We start from the raw sequence: 16,871 nt of genomic DNA, 5'->3' as shown, positions 1-16,871 counted from the left end.
AGAAGGGGAACAAAAAAGTCATTGAAGAGGATGAAAAAGGTGGAAAGTGATGTGACAGGAAATGTTTAAAGAGAATAGACTGAGCGACATAGTTACACCATGATACTTGGCACACACACACTGTAACAACGCTAAAACACAATGGAGGTCAAAGCAGGCTGCAGTATTTGGTCAACTTCTCAAATTTACAAAGTAAAGCAAAGTCCAGCAGATGCTGGCGATCTGAAATAAAGGTGGAAAGTGCTGGAGAAATTCAGCAGATCTGGCAGCAAGTGTGGGGAAACAATGGAGCTTAAGATCTTGAGTTCAGCTTCGTCCAACGATGAGCAGTACCAGACTCAACCTGTTAACTCTGTTTCTCGCTCTTCACAGGTGCTGCCAGATGAGCTGAGTTTCTGCAGCACTGTCTGTTTTTATTAGATAATTTACAAAACACACTAAAATGCAAGTACCCCAATGAGAACATAAAAGGGGAGAATAATTATACTTAATTTTTACAATGGATTTTGATCTAATTAGAAAGAAAGTACAGTGACAGTCTTTAACGATCATGGTCAATACAATAATGTCACGTTTAGTGGTTCTCCATGCAATCAGTCTTTCTGCTGTGTTGCCACAATTACAACTACATCTTGGCACTCTGATCCCAAGTGACAACTGGTTGTTCTTTTCACGTCAACAGTAGAGTGACACTGGGGCAAGTAATTGTACCGAGACCTATTTATTACCTCCAACATATTGGTACTTTGTAGACCAGATAATGATCCATATATTAATGCTTCATGGTAAATCCCTTTATCCCACCAAATTCCATGGTGCTGGTCACTTTGTTAGGCAAAGAAGTCAATATAATGGTTGGAAACATCTTCATCCCAGATACTGACTATAGGCAAAGTCTCCAATTTGGATCATCCTTCCTGCACATAAACAAAGAGGGACAGTTCCATTTTCACTTCAATGCACTGCACTCTCTGAGCTTAGGAAGCAGTGCAGACAGACAATGTTAATAATTCAAGGGGCAGCTGGGTACTTGTTTGCAAAAGATATTTTTAAGCAATCCAAAGTTGGGGTGGTTGGGAACACTACCCCCTGCAAGTTCCCCTCCAAGCCACTCACCATCATGACTTGGAAATATATCACCGTTCCTTCACTGTCGCTAGGTCAAAATCCTGGAATTCCCTCCCTCAGAGTATTGTGGGTCAACCCACAGCACATGGACTGCAGTGGTTCAAGAAGGCAGCTCACCCTACCTTCTCAAGGGGCAGCTAGGGATGGGTAATAAATGCTGGCCCAGCCAGTGATGCCCAAATCCCATTAGTGACTGTACAAAAAGGTTGCAGTCAGGAACAGAAATCACAGGAGGTGATGTTACTCCTCACCTGCGCCCCTGATCAAAGTTCAATGAAACCCCAGAAAGCCCTTGGGCCCTGATGTACCCACCACTTTCCCAGTCCTCGGTATAGAAGACTGGTATTGGTTTGTTTAAAAGTCCATACATCCCCATGTTTACTCATTAAAATGCCTCGTTAATTAATGAGCACTGACAGTGCTCCCAGATTCTCAAACATCTTATTTTTTTTTTATCTCTCAGAAATCATCAAGTGACTGCAGCAACTTTGACAAAGAATTCCTGAACGAGAAACCCAGACTGTCATGTGCAGACAGGACCCTCATCAACAGCATGGACCAAAACATGTTCAACAACTTTTCATTCACAAACCCAAAAATGGAGAGATTGCTTTGACGAAGATCAGAGGACAGCTGTAAAATATCTTACCTCGGTAACACTGAAGAGTTAACACTTCCCATTCACCCTTGACCACAGCATGGTGATCGTTACATTCTATGTTAAACGTGTGGCATGAAAATAGCTATCATGTAAGTTAAATATACTGGAATGTCCTGAATATCCATGTTGAAAATCACTTTATGGTAACATCCAAAGCATCAGAGAAGAGATGCTAATTTTATTTGGATTGGAAGGACAAGGCATTTATGCCTAAACTTGATGGCTATAATCTTTCAGCTCAAAGACTTAAGCACGAGACCAACACTGCATGTGGAAACATTTAGATTTTGATTAAGTGTTTTAATAAGTGTTTGTTTCCATGCAAATTGCTATGGAGCAAGAATGCAAATAACAGTTGATTCTAGGAAAGTATTTTGTTTCTCGGTTGTGTGCATGTGTGGACATTTCATTCTCAGGTAGTGTCCTGGCTTACAATGAACTAGTGCTGGGCTGCTTGAAAGATAACTCACAAACTCATTCCTGTCCAAATCACTGACCCATAGACCAAAACACACACATCCCCTTTACAACCCTTGGCATTATATAATAACGAGCATTTTGTACAGTGACGCTGCGTAATATACACCATGACAGCCGAGCGGGAGGAGGGGGGGGGTGAATTTGCTGACCCCCCGACAGAATGGGTAAATCACATTGTTCCTTCTTTGATGGAGTGAATGTTCAGCTTTTGCATCAAACCTGATGTGCAACCTCCACTCGGAGCCTGAGTTACAACGCAAAGTGACGGAAATGAAACAAAAGTGCTCAACACGTTGGCCATTGACTACCTTCTTGGCAACTGGAAGGTGGAGATTTCACACGCTGTTGAAATTCCACTCCCTTTGTCTCTTCATTGTGTGCAGGCTTTTCTTCCAGTTTTGAGGTCATCAGGTCAGTCCTGCTACAGCCTGCCACTGGGGATCCATTAACTACATGCAGTTAGCAGCCCAGGAAGACCATTAGTGTGCAACTAGGGGAGAATAGAAACCTATTTCAACAGTTCATATTCATGTGCAGTTCACATTGGACAGAACCAGCAGGCTTCCATGAACCCTGGGAAACCAGCTGAAATGAGTCGGGAACATCAATCATGTGATATGGGCAGCAATTCCAGGCCAGCCACATTGATCATGCACTGGAAGAGGAGAAAATAACCAGGACTGGAAATGAGCCACTTGGAAACATTTCCCATATTGGATAGTGAGTCATCTTGAAAGGAGGGTCAAAATGTATAAGGCGTTCTTCTCTTCAGGAATTTAGGTGGGACATCCCAATAAAAAAGGTCTTGGACTGTTGTTAAGTCAATAATTTTGATGTAGACCCAGTATAACTTGAAGTAGTTACTTAGGATGTGACCTTGCCATCAACTGCAATCTTATCTCTTGTGACCTCTTCCACTTTAGTTACTCAATGCTACTCTGGATATTTTGTGTTTGAATTTTCCCCTAAGCTCCAATACAATGCAATGCAAATACCCTTCATTCTTGCTCCATCCTTGCAAGGCTGAATTCAGGATTAAACAACAATCGAACCCCGGATCTCATAACAGGCCTGGACAGAATAGGTGCAGGAGGGGGATGTTCCTGATGGTGGGAGAGTGCAGAGCCAGGGGAAATAGTTTAAGGATAATAGGCTAAACTTATTAGGACTGAGATGAGGAGAAATGTCTTCCCTTAGAGTGTGGTGAACCTGTGGAATTCACTACCACAGAGAGTGGTTAGGCCGAAACATTGTGCTTTCAAGAAGGAGATGAATGTAGTTCTTGTAGCTTAAAGGGATTAAGGGAAATGGGGGATGGCAGATTAGGGCATTGATTTCAATGATCAACCATGATCATCATAAATGATAGAGCAGGCTCAAGGGGTCACATGGCCTACTCCTGCTCCGATCTCCTATGTTTCTAAATAATCAAAATCTCTACTTCCCTCGGCCCTTTTTTTTATCCCATTTAGAGATGTTTATGACTTAAACTAATTACCTTACTCGTCTTGTCTCTTCTTTAAACATTACTGCACCCTGCACTTTTTGACTTTCAAGATGAATTGAGTCATATTTTCAAGTGGCATTACTTCCTTACACCTGGTACAGACATTGCTATTAGTTACTTGATTGGAGACAGTGCTGTTCCCTTCATTAGTCACTGAATCCCCTGTGCATTTTTCTTACTACAAAGGCATGTTATCCTTTCCTAGTTATTCTCCAAAGACTTACGTGAACCCTCTAATCTTCGCAATTACTTTCTACACCCTTAAAGTTTGTCATTGAAATACTTTCCTCACTCGATTGCATTTGAAACGCAGTGCATTCAGGAGCTCTACCATTTTGTGATGCAGATTGAAAGGGAAGGCTATGTCTTCACACATGGGTACTGTGCTGTGATCACTGACCTTGGCTCTGTGACTGTCAGGTCTCAACTGGGGAGTATAGAGGTCAAGGCAGGACACAGAGAAAGAATCTTGACTTCAGCAACAACAGAACAGTGAGAGGCCAATGAGCTAAAACTGCATTCTGTTTCAACTTTCCACCAATATTGAGTGGGAATATTGGTGTGATGTGAAATACACTACTGCAAAGGGCAGTGGAAGCAGATTCAAGCCTATACTAACTTTCAAAAGGGAAGTGGATAAAGGAAAATATTCAGATGGCTATAGAATAACTCAAAGCACCATCCCAGCTGTCTGACCTCTTCCTGTGCAGCGTAATTCTTTGATGCCCCTACTACCCTTGAATCAAATCACTTGCTGACACACTACCGGAGGGAACATCGGGCTGTAATATTTAACAACTTGAGACGGGGAGGGGGGGGATTGAAAATAAATACAAACCTAATGTTTATATTTAACCGACTCAGGTACTTTGGTGATTGACTATGCATTGTGATATTTGTGCGGGTTACAGATTTAGCAAGCTAATTCCACCCCCCACCCTAGAAATACATTCTCACTGATTTTGGATAGTAACACAGTTCCTTCAGAATGCCAATTTTCTTTATTTCTGTTTACACAAAAGTTGAGGTGCAATCCATACCTTTTTCTACACACAAGTCTATGAATGAAGTCAAGGTAAAATTGACTCGGTTTGACAGGAGCAGCAGTGGATTATGAACCATTTTAAGCAATGCAATGATGAACAGGAGATCGTCCAGCTGAATGTTTGTGTTGTCTCATCAGGCCAGTGAATGGGAGACCTGTGGGGTTATGCCTTTGTCATTTTTTAAAATGTATTATGTGTCTACTTGAAATGAGCAGAAATTAATGTCCCTGCTTTATTTGCCTTTGTCAAAGTACATGTGATGTGTACTGAGGTGTTATATACTTTGCGAGATAATGTACAAGTAGAAGATAATGTACAAATTAAGATATGAGTTAACATTGAAAGTTGGGAAAGCATGTAAAGGGGACTTTTTTTGTTGGGTTTATGCAACTTTGATGTCCAGTGCTGGAGGCACTTAAGATGAAGATTATGTACAAATGTTGCCTTCACAGATAAGGTTAAATATTAAAAGTATGATGAAACCTACCTACTTAGTGATTATTAACAGCCCAGGGTCTGGAATAACAGGACTTTGTACAGAACGAGACACTTCTGTTCTTCGCTGTCTGTGATATCCCAATTCAGACAGGTTCCAACAACTTTGCCTCATTTTGTAGCAGGATTAACTACAAATAGTCCAAAGCTACTATAATGTGGCTTATTTTTGGCATTAAACAATACATCTAGCTTGCTCCCCTGGGAGTTCTTGTTGATGATTCTAGATATCAATAGTGGAAAGACATTTCCGATCTCCAGCACTGTCAGACTATTGCATGCCCATGGCCTGTGTTTAAAATTCACCCCAGTAATTAAAAGAATGAATAGATGTCAATGTTTAATAGTAATGTGAAACTAGTGAAATATCAATGTAAAATTACCTCATTAATTTACTTGGATAAAATAAAACCATGTTATATAATGATGTGAATGCCTGCCTGTGTAATTCCTGATTTGTGCTCATTATTGCATTACATGTTTCTGCACAATCCATGCCGATCACTCTCCCCCTCAAAAGTAGCAGTCACAAGCAACGTTTGCAAAGTTTATCGATATCTCTAGGATTGCAATCGTTAATATTGACGATACCGACCCTGCAGCAGATACATGGGAACATTATCTCCAAGTCACTCACCATCCTGACTTGGAAATCTATTGCTGTTCCTTCAGTGTTGCTGGGTTAAAATCCTGGAATTCCTTCCTTAAGGGCATTGTGGGTCTACCTGCAGCACATGGACTGCAGCGGTTCAAGAAGGCAGCTCACCCCCACCATCTCAAGGGGCAACTAGGGACAGGCAGTAAATACTGGGCCCAGCCAGTAACACCTACCTTCCACGAGTAAATTAAATAAAATTGTGAACCTGCCTCTGGTCAGACACCATATTTCAGATTCTCTTCATTTTCACCATTGGTGAATCGCTAATTACCTTAAAACTGTGTTCTTTCAATCTCGTCCTTCTACTACTGACAACAATGTATCCAAGTTTGTTCTGTCCAGACCTCACACAACTTTGAACATCTCTGTCAAATGTCCTCTCAACATTCTCTTCTTCAAGGAACACAATCCCAATTTTTCCAAAATTCCCAATGTAACTGAAGTTTAAACGTTGGAACCTTTTCCTGTTCCCTCTCTCAAATTCCTATGCCCTGACTGAGACCTTGTCACTGAGATTAATTATCCCATGGAAGCTTTGCTTCATCAACTGAGAATCATAGAATCCCTACAGTGAGGGTGCAGGTCATTCAGCCCATCAAGTCCATACTGACCCTCTGAACAGCATTCTAACCAGACACATTCCCCCGACCCTATCCCTGTAATTCTGCATTTCCCATGGCTAACTCACCTAGCCTGGACACTATGGTAATTTAACACAGCCAATCCACTTAAGCTGCACATCGTTGGACTGTGGGAGGAGACCGGAGCACCTGGAGAAAACCCACGGGGAGAATGTGCAAACTCCACACGGAGAGTCGCCCAAGGCAGGGATCGAACCCGGGTCCCTGGCGTTATGAGACAGCAGTGCTAACCACTGAGCCATCGTGCCGCCCCAAAATATTTCAAGAATTCACTTACATTTGCAAAGTCCTTTTCATGACCAGTTTGTGTGAAATGGTTTTACAGCAACTGGAGGCTTTTTTTTAAGTTAATGGAATGCAGAAGACATTGCATTTTTGTGCAGCAAGATTCCAGAACCAACTTTAGGAAAATGATCATGTCACCCCTTCCAGTGAGGTTAATTGAGAGATAAACATTGACCAGCTCACCACGGAAAATTCCCCATTTCGCTGGATGGCATTGTGTTCGTTTTTATCAGTTCTACTGAGAGACCAGAAGGGACGTCCCAGTCCAGTGCATCATCTGAAAGTGCAAACGTGTGGCACTGCTCAAGGACTGGCACTGCAACTATTGGTTCACAGTAAATTCTCAAGGTTCGAGCATCTTAGCCACAGGTGAGGTGCCGGAAGACTGGAGATTGGCTAACGTGGTGCCACTGTTTAAGAAGGCTGGTAAGGACAAGCCAGGGAACTATAGACCAGTGAGCCTGATGTCGGTGGTAGGCAAGTTGTTGGAGGGAATCCTGAGGGACAGGATGTACACTTATTTGGAAAGGCAAGGACTGATTAGGGATAGTCAACATGGGAAATCATGTCTCACAAACTTGATTGAGTTTTTTGAAGAAGAAACAAAGAGGATTGATGAGGGCAGAACGGTAGATGTGATCTATCTGGACTTCAGTAAGGCATTCGACAAGGTTCCCCATGGGAGACTGATTAGCAAGATTAGATCTCACAGAATACAGGGAGAACTAGCCATTTGGATACAGAACTGGCTCAGAACTGGCTGAAGACAGAGCGTGGTGGTGGAGAGTTGTTTTTCAGACTGGAGGCCTGTGACCAGTGGAGTGCCACAAGGATCGGTGCTGGGTCCTCTACTTTTTGTCATTTACATAAATGATTTGAATGTGAGGATAACAGGTACAGTTAGTAAGTTTGCGGATGACACCAAAATTGGAGGCGAAGAAGGTTACCTCAGATTACAACAGGATCTTGACCAGATGAGCCAATGGGCTGAGAAGTGGTAGATGGAGTTTAATTCAGATAAATGCAAGGTGCTGCATTTTGGGAAAGCAAATCTTAGCAGGACTTATACACTTAATGGTAAGGTCCTAGGGAGTGTTGCTGAACAAAGAGACCTTGGAGTGCAGGTTCATAGCTCCTTGAAAGTGGAGTCTCAGGTAGATAGGATAGTGAAGAAGGCGTTTGGTATGCTTTCCTTCATTGGTTAGAATACTGAGTACAGGGGTTGGGAGATCATGTTGCGGCTGTACAGGACATTGATTAGGACACTGTTGGAATATTGCGTGCAATTCTGGTCTCCTTCCTATCGGAAAGATGTTGTGAAACTTGAAAGGGTTCAGAAAAGATTCACAAGGATGTTGCCAGGGTTGGAAAATTTGAGTTATAGGGAGGGGCTGAACAGGCTGGGGCTGTTTTCCCTGGAGCATCGGAGGCTGAGGGGTGAACTTATAGAGGTTTACAAAATTATGAGTGGCATGGATAGGATAAATAGGCAGTCTTTTTCATAGGGCCGGGGAGTCCAGAACTAAAGGGCACAGGTTTAGGGTGCGAGGGAAAAGATATAAAAGAGACCTAAGGGGCAACTTTTTCACACAGAGGGTAGTGCGTGTATGAAATGAACTGCCAGAGGAAGTGATGGAGGCTGGTACAATTGCAACGTTTAAGAGGCATTTGGATGGATATATGAATAGGAAGGGTTTGGAGGGAAATGGGCCGGGTGCTGGCAGGTGGGACTAGATTGGGTTGGGATATCTGGTCGGCATGGGCGGGTTGGACTGAAGGGTCTGTTTACATGCTGTACATCTCTATGACTCTATTTAGGCCTTGCAACTCTGGTTAGAGTGCCACCAACTAACACCAAAGTAAATGACTGTGTTCTGTAATTATAACCATCAGATGAACAACTGGAGTAAAGGTTATTGGTAAAATCTCTGCAGCGTCATTGGAGCAAGAGAGAGATGACTGGTGGTGGGTTTCACCTGTGGGTCAGCATGCCTCAGGTGAGGGGAGAGATGGAGAAGGACATTCCTTCATGGTCACCTCAGCTGGTGTGTGAATTGAACCCATACTGTTGGCATCGCCAACCAAATGAGCCTAACACTTGCAATGGCGTATCTTATGTTAAAAGTTCATTTGGGAACGCTCAGCAAAAAATCCAATATGCTGCATAGAGTAGCATCATTTTCCTGTCTTTTTTTTACTCATTCATGGGATGTGGGCAGTGCTGGCTGGACCAGCATTTATTGCTCGTCCCTAGTTGCTTTTGGGAAGATAGTGGAAAGTTGCCTTCTAGAACCACTGCAGTCAACATGGGTAGACCCACTAATGCTGTTAAGGATGGTGCTCTAGGATTTCAACCCAGTGACAGTGAAGGAATGATGATATATTTCCAAGTCAGAATGGTGAGTGGCTTTGGAGGGAAACTTGCAGGGGGTGATATTCCCATGTATCTGCTGCCCTTGTCCTTCACGATGGAAGTCTTTGTGAATTTGAATTTGAAATATGGAGCCTTGGAGAATTCCTGCAGTGCATCTTGTAGATAGTACACACTGCTGCGACTGAGCGTCAGTGGTGCAGGGAGTGGATGTTTGTGGATATGGTGCCAATCAAGTAGGCTTCTTGAATGTTGTTGGAGCTGCACCCATCTAGGCAACTGGGGAGTATTCCATCACACTCCTGACTTGCACCTTGTAGCACATCTTGCAATTTTTCCAGAGATTGGAATCCTGTGTTAGCCATGTTTATCCAGCTGGTCTCTCAAACTGCATCCTCCATCAGTTTGATTTCATATAAAAGATTATGATAAAAGTGAAATGCAGCATGCAATCATGTCTGCCCTCACCTGGCTGGCTCAGTGGTTGGCACTGCTGCCTCACAGCACCAGGGACTCAGGTTTGATTCCAGCCTTGCGTAACTGTCTGTGTGGAGTTTGCACATTCTCCCTATGTCTGTGTGGGTTCCCTCGAGGTGGTCCGGTTTTTTCCAAAATCCAAAGAGGTGCAGGTCAGGTGGATTCGTCGTGGGGAAGTATAGGGTTATAGTAATAGGGTAGAGGAGTGAGTCTGGGTGGGATGTTCTTTGGAGTAGTCGATGGACCTAATGGTCTGTTTGCACACTGCAGGGATTCAATGAATGTCAACGTTAGTTAAGAAAGAGCGCTTGGTGCTAGCTGTTTAGGATTTGGGAAAAGTTGTAAATGATTCATTACACGTTGTATAAATAAATTAATTCAAGAACTGGCATGTTGTTTGTTATAGACCAGGCCAGACTCCCTCAAGATATTTTAAGAAGGTAGCCTAGATCCTAACTTTACTTATGTGAATCGAATTGAATTTATTGTCATGTGTACCGAGGCACAGTGAAAAACTTTATCTTGCGAGCAATAGAGGCAGAGTTTTAAAGGTAGGTGTGTAGTGGATATTCCAGGAGTGATGCAGCTGGTCAAAACACTCGGGGTTAAGCAAAACAATTTATTTAAACACTCCAGTTGAAACGTGAACATAAGAAAGCGGAATTTAAAATAAGTTAACCGACCCGATGCAGTAATTAACTGTTCCAGTACATTAACATCCCATAAACACACCCTTTGGCAAAAAGGTAAATTCAAATATAGATTCTTACAGGTAGGAGGGAATAATATCCAGAGAGAGACTTTGGAGAAAGTCAGAGGAATTCTTTACTGAGGGTTGCAACTCCCCTGGACTCACATCCTGTGACAGCTCCAGCTAAGAAAAAACTAGAAAAAACCTGAAATGGGAGAACTGGCCACTCCCCTTCTATTGTTAAACTGCCTAGACTCTTCGGCACCTCTGCCTTTACAACCTCTCTTTAAAGAAAAAGACAAAGATGAAATAATATTTTTAAAGTGACAGTATCATCACAGATTTTCTCATTTACCCGAGAGTTCCATTCCTCCCCAAGCCTGGTTAACCTTCTCATTGGTGCACATATTAATACCAAACTTTGCAGGTCTAGGTATGTTTTAATGATGTGAAGACTGAGTTTTAATACACCTCTGAGTTTTGTGAGGAGACCTAAATCTAATTGAAATGGACTAATTATCATGAGGCAGGCCAATATTAAAGCAGAGTTCCCAATAAATGTTCTGTTATGATTAAGGTCATTTTGAGGGCTTTTAATAAAGTGTCATGGAGCAAAAGAGATCCTGATCAAATCCAGACGGGTTTCCAGTCTGAATCACATCAGGCTGGTAAATGTTGAAGCAAGGGGGGGAGAAGAGAAGGGGAGAATACAACATGAGAGTTGTCACAGTGCAGAAAGAGGCCATTTGGCCCATCATATTAGCGCCAGCTTTCTGAGCATTTTAACTTAGTGTCATGCTCTTGCCTTTTGCCTGTAACCCTGCATGTTTCTATTGAAATAATTATCCAACATTCTCCTAAATGTCTCAATTGAATCTACTTCTACTACATTTCCAGACAGTGCATTAGAGAAAATGTTTTTTCTCACCTTGCATTTACTCCTTTGCGAAACATTTTAACATAATTTCTCCCATCCATTCAGCATGATTTTGAAACCTTTGATTAAATTTTCTGAGCTTTCTCCTTTCCAAGGAAAACAATCCAAGCTTTTCCAACTGATCCACGTAATTGCAAGGTTTTATCTCTGGAACCATTCTTGTAAATCCATTCTGTACTTCCCACTGCTTTCTTGATTTGGCATCTCCAACTGTGCACAATATTGCAGTGGTGGTCTATCCAGTGTACACAATATTGCAGTGGTGGTCTATCCAGTGTACACATACCTTGTGGTCAATGCCTCTATTTATGAAGCCGAGAGTGGGGTGCTGGAAAAGCACAGCAGGTCAGGCAGCATCCCAAGGAGCAGGAGAATCGCATTTCAGGCAAGAGCCCTTCATCATTCTCAATGAAGGGCTCTTGCCCGAAACGTCAATTCTCCTGCTCCTTGGGTGCGGCCTGACATGCTGTGCTTTTCCAGCACCCCACTCTCGACCCTGGGCTCCAGCATCTACACTTTCTACTCTATTTATGAGGCGTTGACTACTGTCTCCTTTATTATAGCTCTCTGCTGCTCTCCACCTGTCCTGCTGCTTGCATGTCTACACTCATAGTGTGATGGATGGTGACAAGCTACTTGAGTGTTGTTGCAGCCAAGTGCGGAGTATTCCATCACCCTCCTGAGTTGCACCTTGTAGCAGATCCAGCAGGCTTTTCTGCTCCTGTCCACCCTTTAGAATGGTGTCCTTTATTTTATACTTTCTCTCCATGTTGTTTGTACCAAAGCATCTCACACTTCTGGCCACTGAACTCTATCTGAACTCTATTGAACTCTATCTGCCTGCTCCCATGCCCACGTGTCTGCCCTTGGCCTGCTGCAATGTTCCAGTGAAGCTCAACGCAAACTGGAGGAACAGCATCTCATTTTCCGACTAGGCCCGTTACAGCCTGCCGGTCCCAACACTGAATTCAACAACTTCAGATAATTTTATTTCGTTTATCTTTTAAATTTTTTTTTCACTGTTCTGCACTTCATATTTCTTGATTGTCACTCTTTCTCTTGCTCCCCACTCTTTCATCACCTTTTTCCTCTCCTCTTTTCCCCTTTGCTACCCTTTTCCCCCGTTTTCCATTTTGCCTCTGCTTCACCCATCCCCCCCCCCCCATCCCCCACATATTTTGTCACATAGCACTGGCTTCAGCCTTGGTCACTCACAGCTCCTAATCTCCCTATAATCTCTCTACGCACTGTCATTATCACCTCTTTATTGCTACCTTTGCTTCTGGAGCCAGGACTCACCTTCTCTCAGCCTCGTATAAATACCTCCCTATTTCTCCCTTTTTTTAGCTTTGACAAAAGGGTCATTTAGACTCGAAATATCAGCTCTTTTGTCTCCTTACAGATGCTGCCAGACCTGCTGAGATTTTCCAGCATTTTCTCTTTTGGTTTCAGATTCCAGAATCCGCAATAATTTGCTTTGATCCAATATCTTTTTAAAGCTGGCCATCTCGCAGTTCATACTTCTCCAAAGTTTTGTGTGATCCGCAAACTCTTAAATTTGTCCCTTATACATCAAGATCTAGATTATTTATGGAAATCATGCAAAGCAAAGGACCCATTAAACCTCAGATATCTCCACAACAAGCCTTCCTCTATCCTGAAAAATACCCAAGTACCATTACTCACAGTTTCCTGTCCCTCAGCCAATATTCTGTCCACATGGATGCTGTCCCTTTTATTCCATGTATCGAACACCTCTTGGGAGTCCACGTACATCACATCAACAGCCTTTCTGTCATCTACCTTCTCTGCCACTCCTCCAAAATCACTAGCAAGTTAGTTAGGCACAACTTTCCCTTACATTAGCTAGACATTTATCTTTGTCCTCCCTCACTCACTAAAGTGCAAATTCTTTGCTTGTTCAATTAAAACGTTGATTTTGGGGTCAACCAAACATCGACAGTCAGAAAGAAAAAGGTTTCACTCAATAAAGCTACACTTTGGAGCAGCTGTTAAGCTTGTACAGCTAGTGCTGAGGTCTTGCCGGTTTGAAACGAGCTTGGCTTTTGATATCAACGTACGTTTAGGAGAAATGGCACAGGGTGCTTCACAGAAGGCATAAAGATAGACCACAAGTCAGAGAAGGAAGTGACCAGAAACTTGGTCAAAAATACAAGTTGAAGGAGGGTCTTAAAGGATGAGAGAGTTGGGAATGTTGAGTGACCTGAGAGACAATCCTAAAGTGTTGCATCTCCATAGAATTATTTAAGGGACTAACATCAGGAAATCCATTCTGGAGATCGTTTTGAGGCGTGAACTATTTTCGATCCTGGCTGAGTAACTTCAAAGCTTTGGCGTGAAATATGCTAGCTTATTCTAACCCGTATACAGTAAGAGCTCGTACATCAATTGTCACCTGACCTGTGCACTAAAGACATAGGAGATGAGCAAATCAACAGTTGGACTGGGTTATTCTCTTTGATTTTCTCAGTAGGACATGATTTTAAACCAACAATGACTCCACCTGGAACACTGATCTTTCATTAAGTATTTAGGTCACTTGTAATTGATGAGTCAAACTAATACTTCAACTCTCTTTTTCTCTCTCCAGGCTGTGTCTCACTTCATTATAACATTTTGCGCTAAATCAAAATGAAACCTTCTACTTCAGTTCAACTAGCAGTTTCAAATGATATTACTGGAGCCTAACACAGCCTCAAGCTTTCTATCAGTCTTTACCTAAATGATCACTTCAGGTCAGACCTCAATGAGTCACAAAATCAGCTTTGAACTGGTACGAGACCACAAGCACATTTGGCAATGTTTTGTGGTCAATTCTGATCAGCTATTCACTGAGCGTGGACTCGCATCATGAATATTTTCATTTGTAAATGCACAAGCCTGCACAGGAATATATGAATATCTCAACAGTAATAACTCTGCTGTAAGTTTGCACGTTGGGAGTGTACAATGCAACAACCACATTGCTTGTGAAATGATGTGACAAACTACATTTGCCTTCCTGCACATCCTAATGAAAGACTGGAATCTAACGAGAAATGCGCAATTTCAGATCCTTGTAATGTTTCAGTAATACTAACAGAAACTAACTGTACGGTGACAGAAATCATTAAAATTACATCGATCCAGCTGCCTTCCATGAATGTTAATTCCTGCTTAAATTTCTCTCCAAGTGTCTCAGTAGATTTTTACCAAGTTTACATCAATTATTTGCCTTCTCTTTCTTTCTTTAAGATGGAATTTGCAAAAGACATTTCATAAAGTTTCACTTGTTGGCAAAATTAAAAACCAAGAGATTAAAGGGACAGATTACCAAATGAATTAAACATCAAAAAGCAGAGTCATTGCTGAACAATTGTTTTTTTCAGGCTGGAGGGAGGCTTTTTGTTTAATTCATTCACAGGATATAGACATCATCGGCTGGGCCACTGCTTGCCGTCCATGTCTTGTCAACCACCTGATGAAGGAGCAGCGCTCTGAAAGCTAGTGCTCCAAATAAACCTGTTGGGCTATAACCTGGTGTTGTGTGATTTTTAACTTTGTCCACCCAAGTCCAACACTAGCTCCTCCACAACTTGTCCTAATTATCCTTGAGATGGTGCTGGTGAGATGCCTCTTAAACCACTGCAGTCCTTAGGGTAGATGCTTTAGGAAGGGAGTTCCAGAATTTTGCCCCAGCCATACTGAAGGTAATGTGATATATTTCCAAGTCAGGATGGTGAGGGATTTGGAGGGGAAGGTGGAGGTGGTGGTGGTGTTCCCATGGATCTCCCTCTTTGTCCTTTTCGGTGGTGGAAATTGCAAGCTTGAAAGCTGCGGCCAAAGGAGCCTTACGATTACTACAGTAGATCCTGTAGACGGTACACAATTTCTGGAGTCCATGGGGATAGCTACACACAATGCTGGTAGGGGCAGCATTCCAAGCTTTTGATGCAATGACAAAGAAGGATCAGCAGTCCCAAATCTGATCACAAAGTCTTTGTTTCTGATTTCATGAGTATAGCCATGTCATGCTGTTGCCGATTACTCTGGTAGACAGATCTCCCAGTTTGGCATGAACCCTCAGAGTTTGGTAAGGAGAATTTTGCAAGGTCAGCAGGCTTGTGTTAGCCATTGTCAGTTCGAGCCCCTTGGTCGATTTGAGGTGGTCATCCAGTTTCATTCCTTTATTTTCAGACTTATTTCTGAGGGATTGAAACAACTGAATGCCATTCTGACTCAGAGGCTCAATGACAGTATCCATAGAATTGCACAGAGTGCATAGCAAAAAAACAGTCCATTCAGCCCAACTGGTCCATGCTGTTATTTATGTTGAGCATCAGCCTTTTCCTATCCTTCCTCATCTATCCCCTTCTCCTTCAAAGGTTTGTTGAGCCTCCCCCTATTTCCATCGACACTGCATGGTTCAGCTCCTCTCAGCCGTAGTGGATTCCACTTTTTGGTTGGAGGAGTCCCTTCTGGATTCTGTCCTTGATGGCTACCTTACAATGATAGCCTTTCATTTTTCTCTTGCCCACAAGAGGAAATCCTCCCCCCAGCCCTGTGTCTCCTCCATCAAAACCTTTCATGGTTTTAAAGACTGGTGCGAGGTTGCACCGCAATCTTACCTCCATCCTGTTGGATGGAGTCTCTTAGTTTGACAGTGCTGTCAAAACCAACTGTGAAACCCAGACACCAAAAGCTTCAAAGCTGGAAATGTATTGCTGGAAAAGCGCAGCAGGTCAGGCAGCATCCAGGGAACAGGAGAATCGACATTTCGGGCAAAAGCTTCAAGTCAAGATTAGAGTGGTGCTGGAAAAGCACAGCAGGTTGGGCAGCATCTGAGGAGCAGGAAAATCGACGTTTCAGGCAGAAGCCCTTCCTCAGGAATGGCTTTTGCCCAAAATGCCATTTTCCTGCTCCTCGGATGCTGCCTGACCTTCTGTGCTTTTCCAGCACCACTCTGATCTTGACTCTAATCTCCAGCATCTGCAGTCCTCACTTTCGCCTACCAAAAGCTTCAAGATCAGCTCTGGGTGATCATCAGCTTAACATTCCCTTAAATAATGGCATTCATTTGAATCATATCATAGCAGCTAAATTCAAATAAAAAATATGCTAATTGCATTCAGCAGGCAATTAATCTTTCAAACAGTAAATTTCCATGGATTGGTGAATAATGTAAAGCATCGTAATTCATCATCCAACATTTCTGAGAGAGACATTTGACATTTTAAATACTGGGTGAGGGAAGGAATAAAAATGAACTCAATGGTGTGCGGGTCTTTGGGGGTATGAACGCAGGAATTCCTGGATTTATTATTTATCTGAAATGGTTGTTAAAAAAAAGGCTATGAAATATAGTTGACAGTTCAGATTCTACAACAGTAAAACATGTCTCAGCAGGGTCCAGTTCATATTACATAGAAAATAGGTATAGGAGTAGGCCATTCGGCCCTTCGATCCTGCGTCACCATTCAATACTATCATGACT

General features: G+C 42.6%; 1 protein-coding gene across 2 annotated transcripts in view; it reads left to right on the top strand.

Annotated features, from left to right (window-relative positions):
* The window catches only part of prkcq (protein kinase C, theta), a 328,186-nt gene extending 322,440 nt beyond the window's left edge, over positions 1-5,746 (top strand). For both annotated transcript variants that reach the window (XM_043714125.2, XM_043714126.2), the window contains exon 18: positions 1,592-5,746. In XM_043714125.2, the coding sequence (XP_043570060.2) occupies positions 1,592-1,744 (153 nt within the window). In that variant the 3' untranslated portion in view covers positions 1,745-5,746. The remainder of the gene's footprint in view (positions 1-1,591) is intronic.
* Positions 5,747-16,871: the final 11,125 nt, after the last annotated feature.

This window comes from Chiloscyllium plagiosum, unplaced genomic scaffold (assembly GCF_037043375.1).
Source record: "Chiloscyllium plagiosum isolate Xiang-an unplaced genomic scaffold, Cpla_swu_hap1 HiC_scaffold_23, whole genome shotgun sequence".
Classification (NCBI taxonomy): domain Eukaryota; kingdom Metazoa; phylum Chordata; class Chondrichthyes; order Orectolobiformes; family Hemiscylliidae; genus Chiloscyllium; species Chiloscyllium plagiosum.
This window is presented reverse-complemented; position numbering and strand designations above follow the sequence as displayed.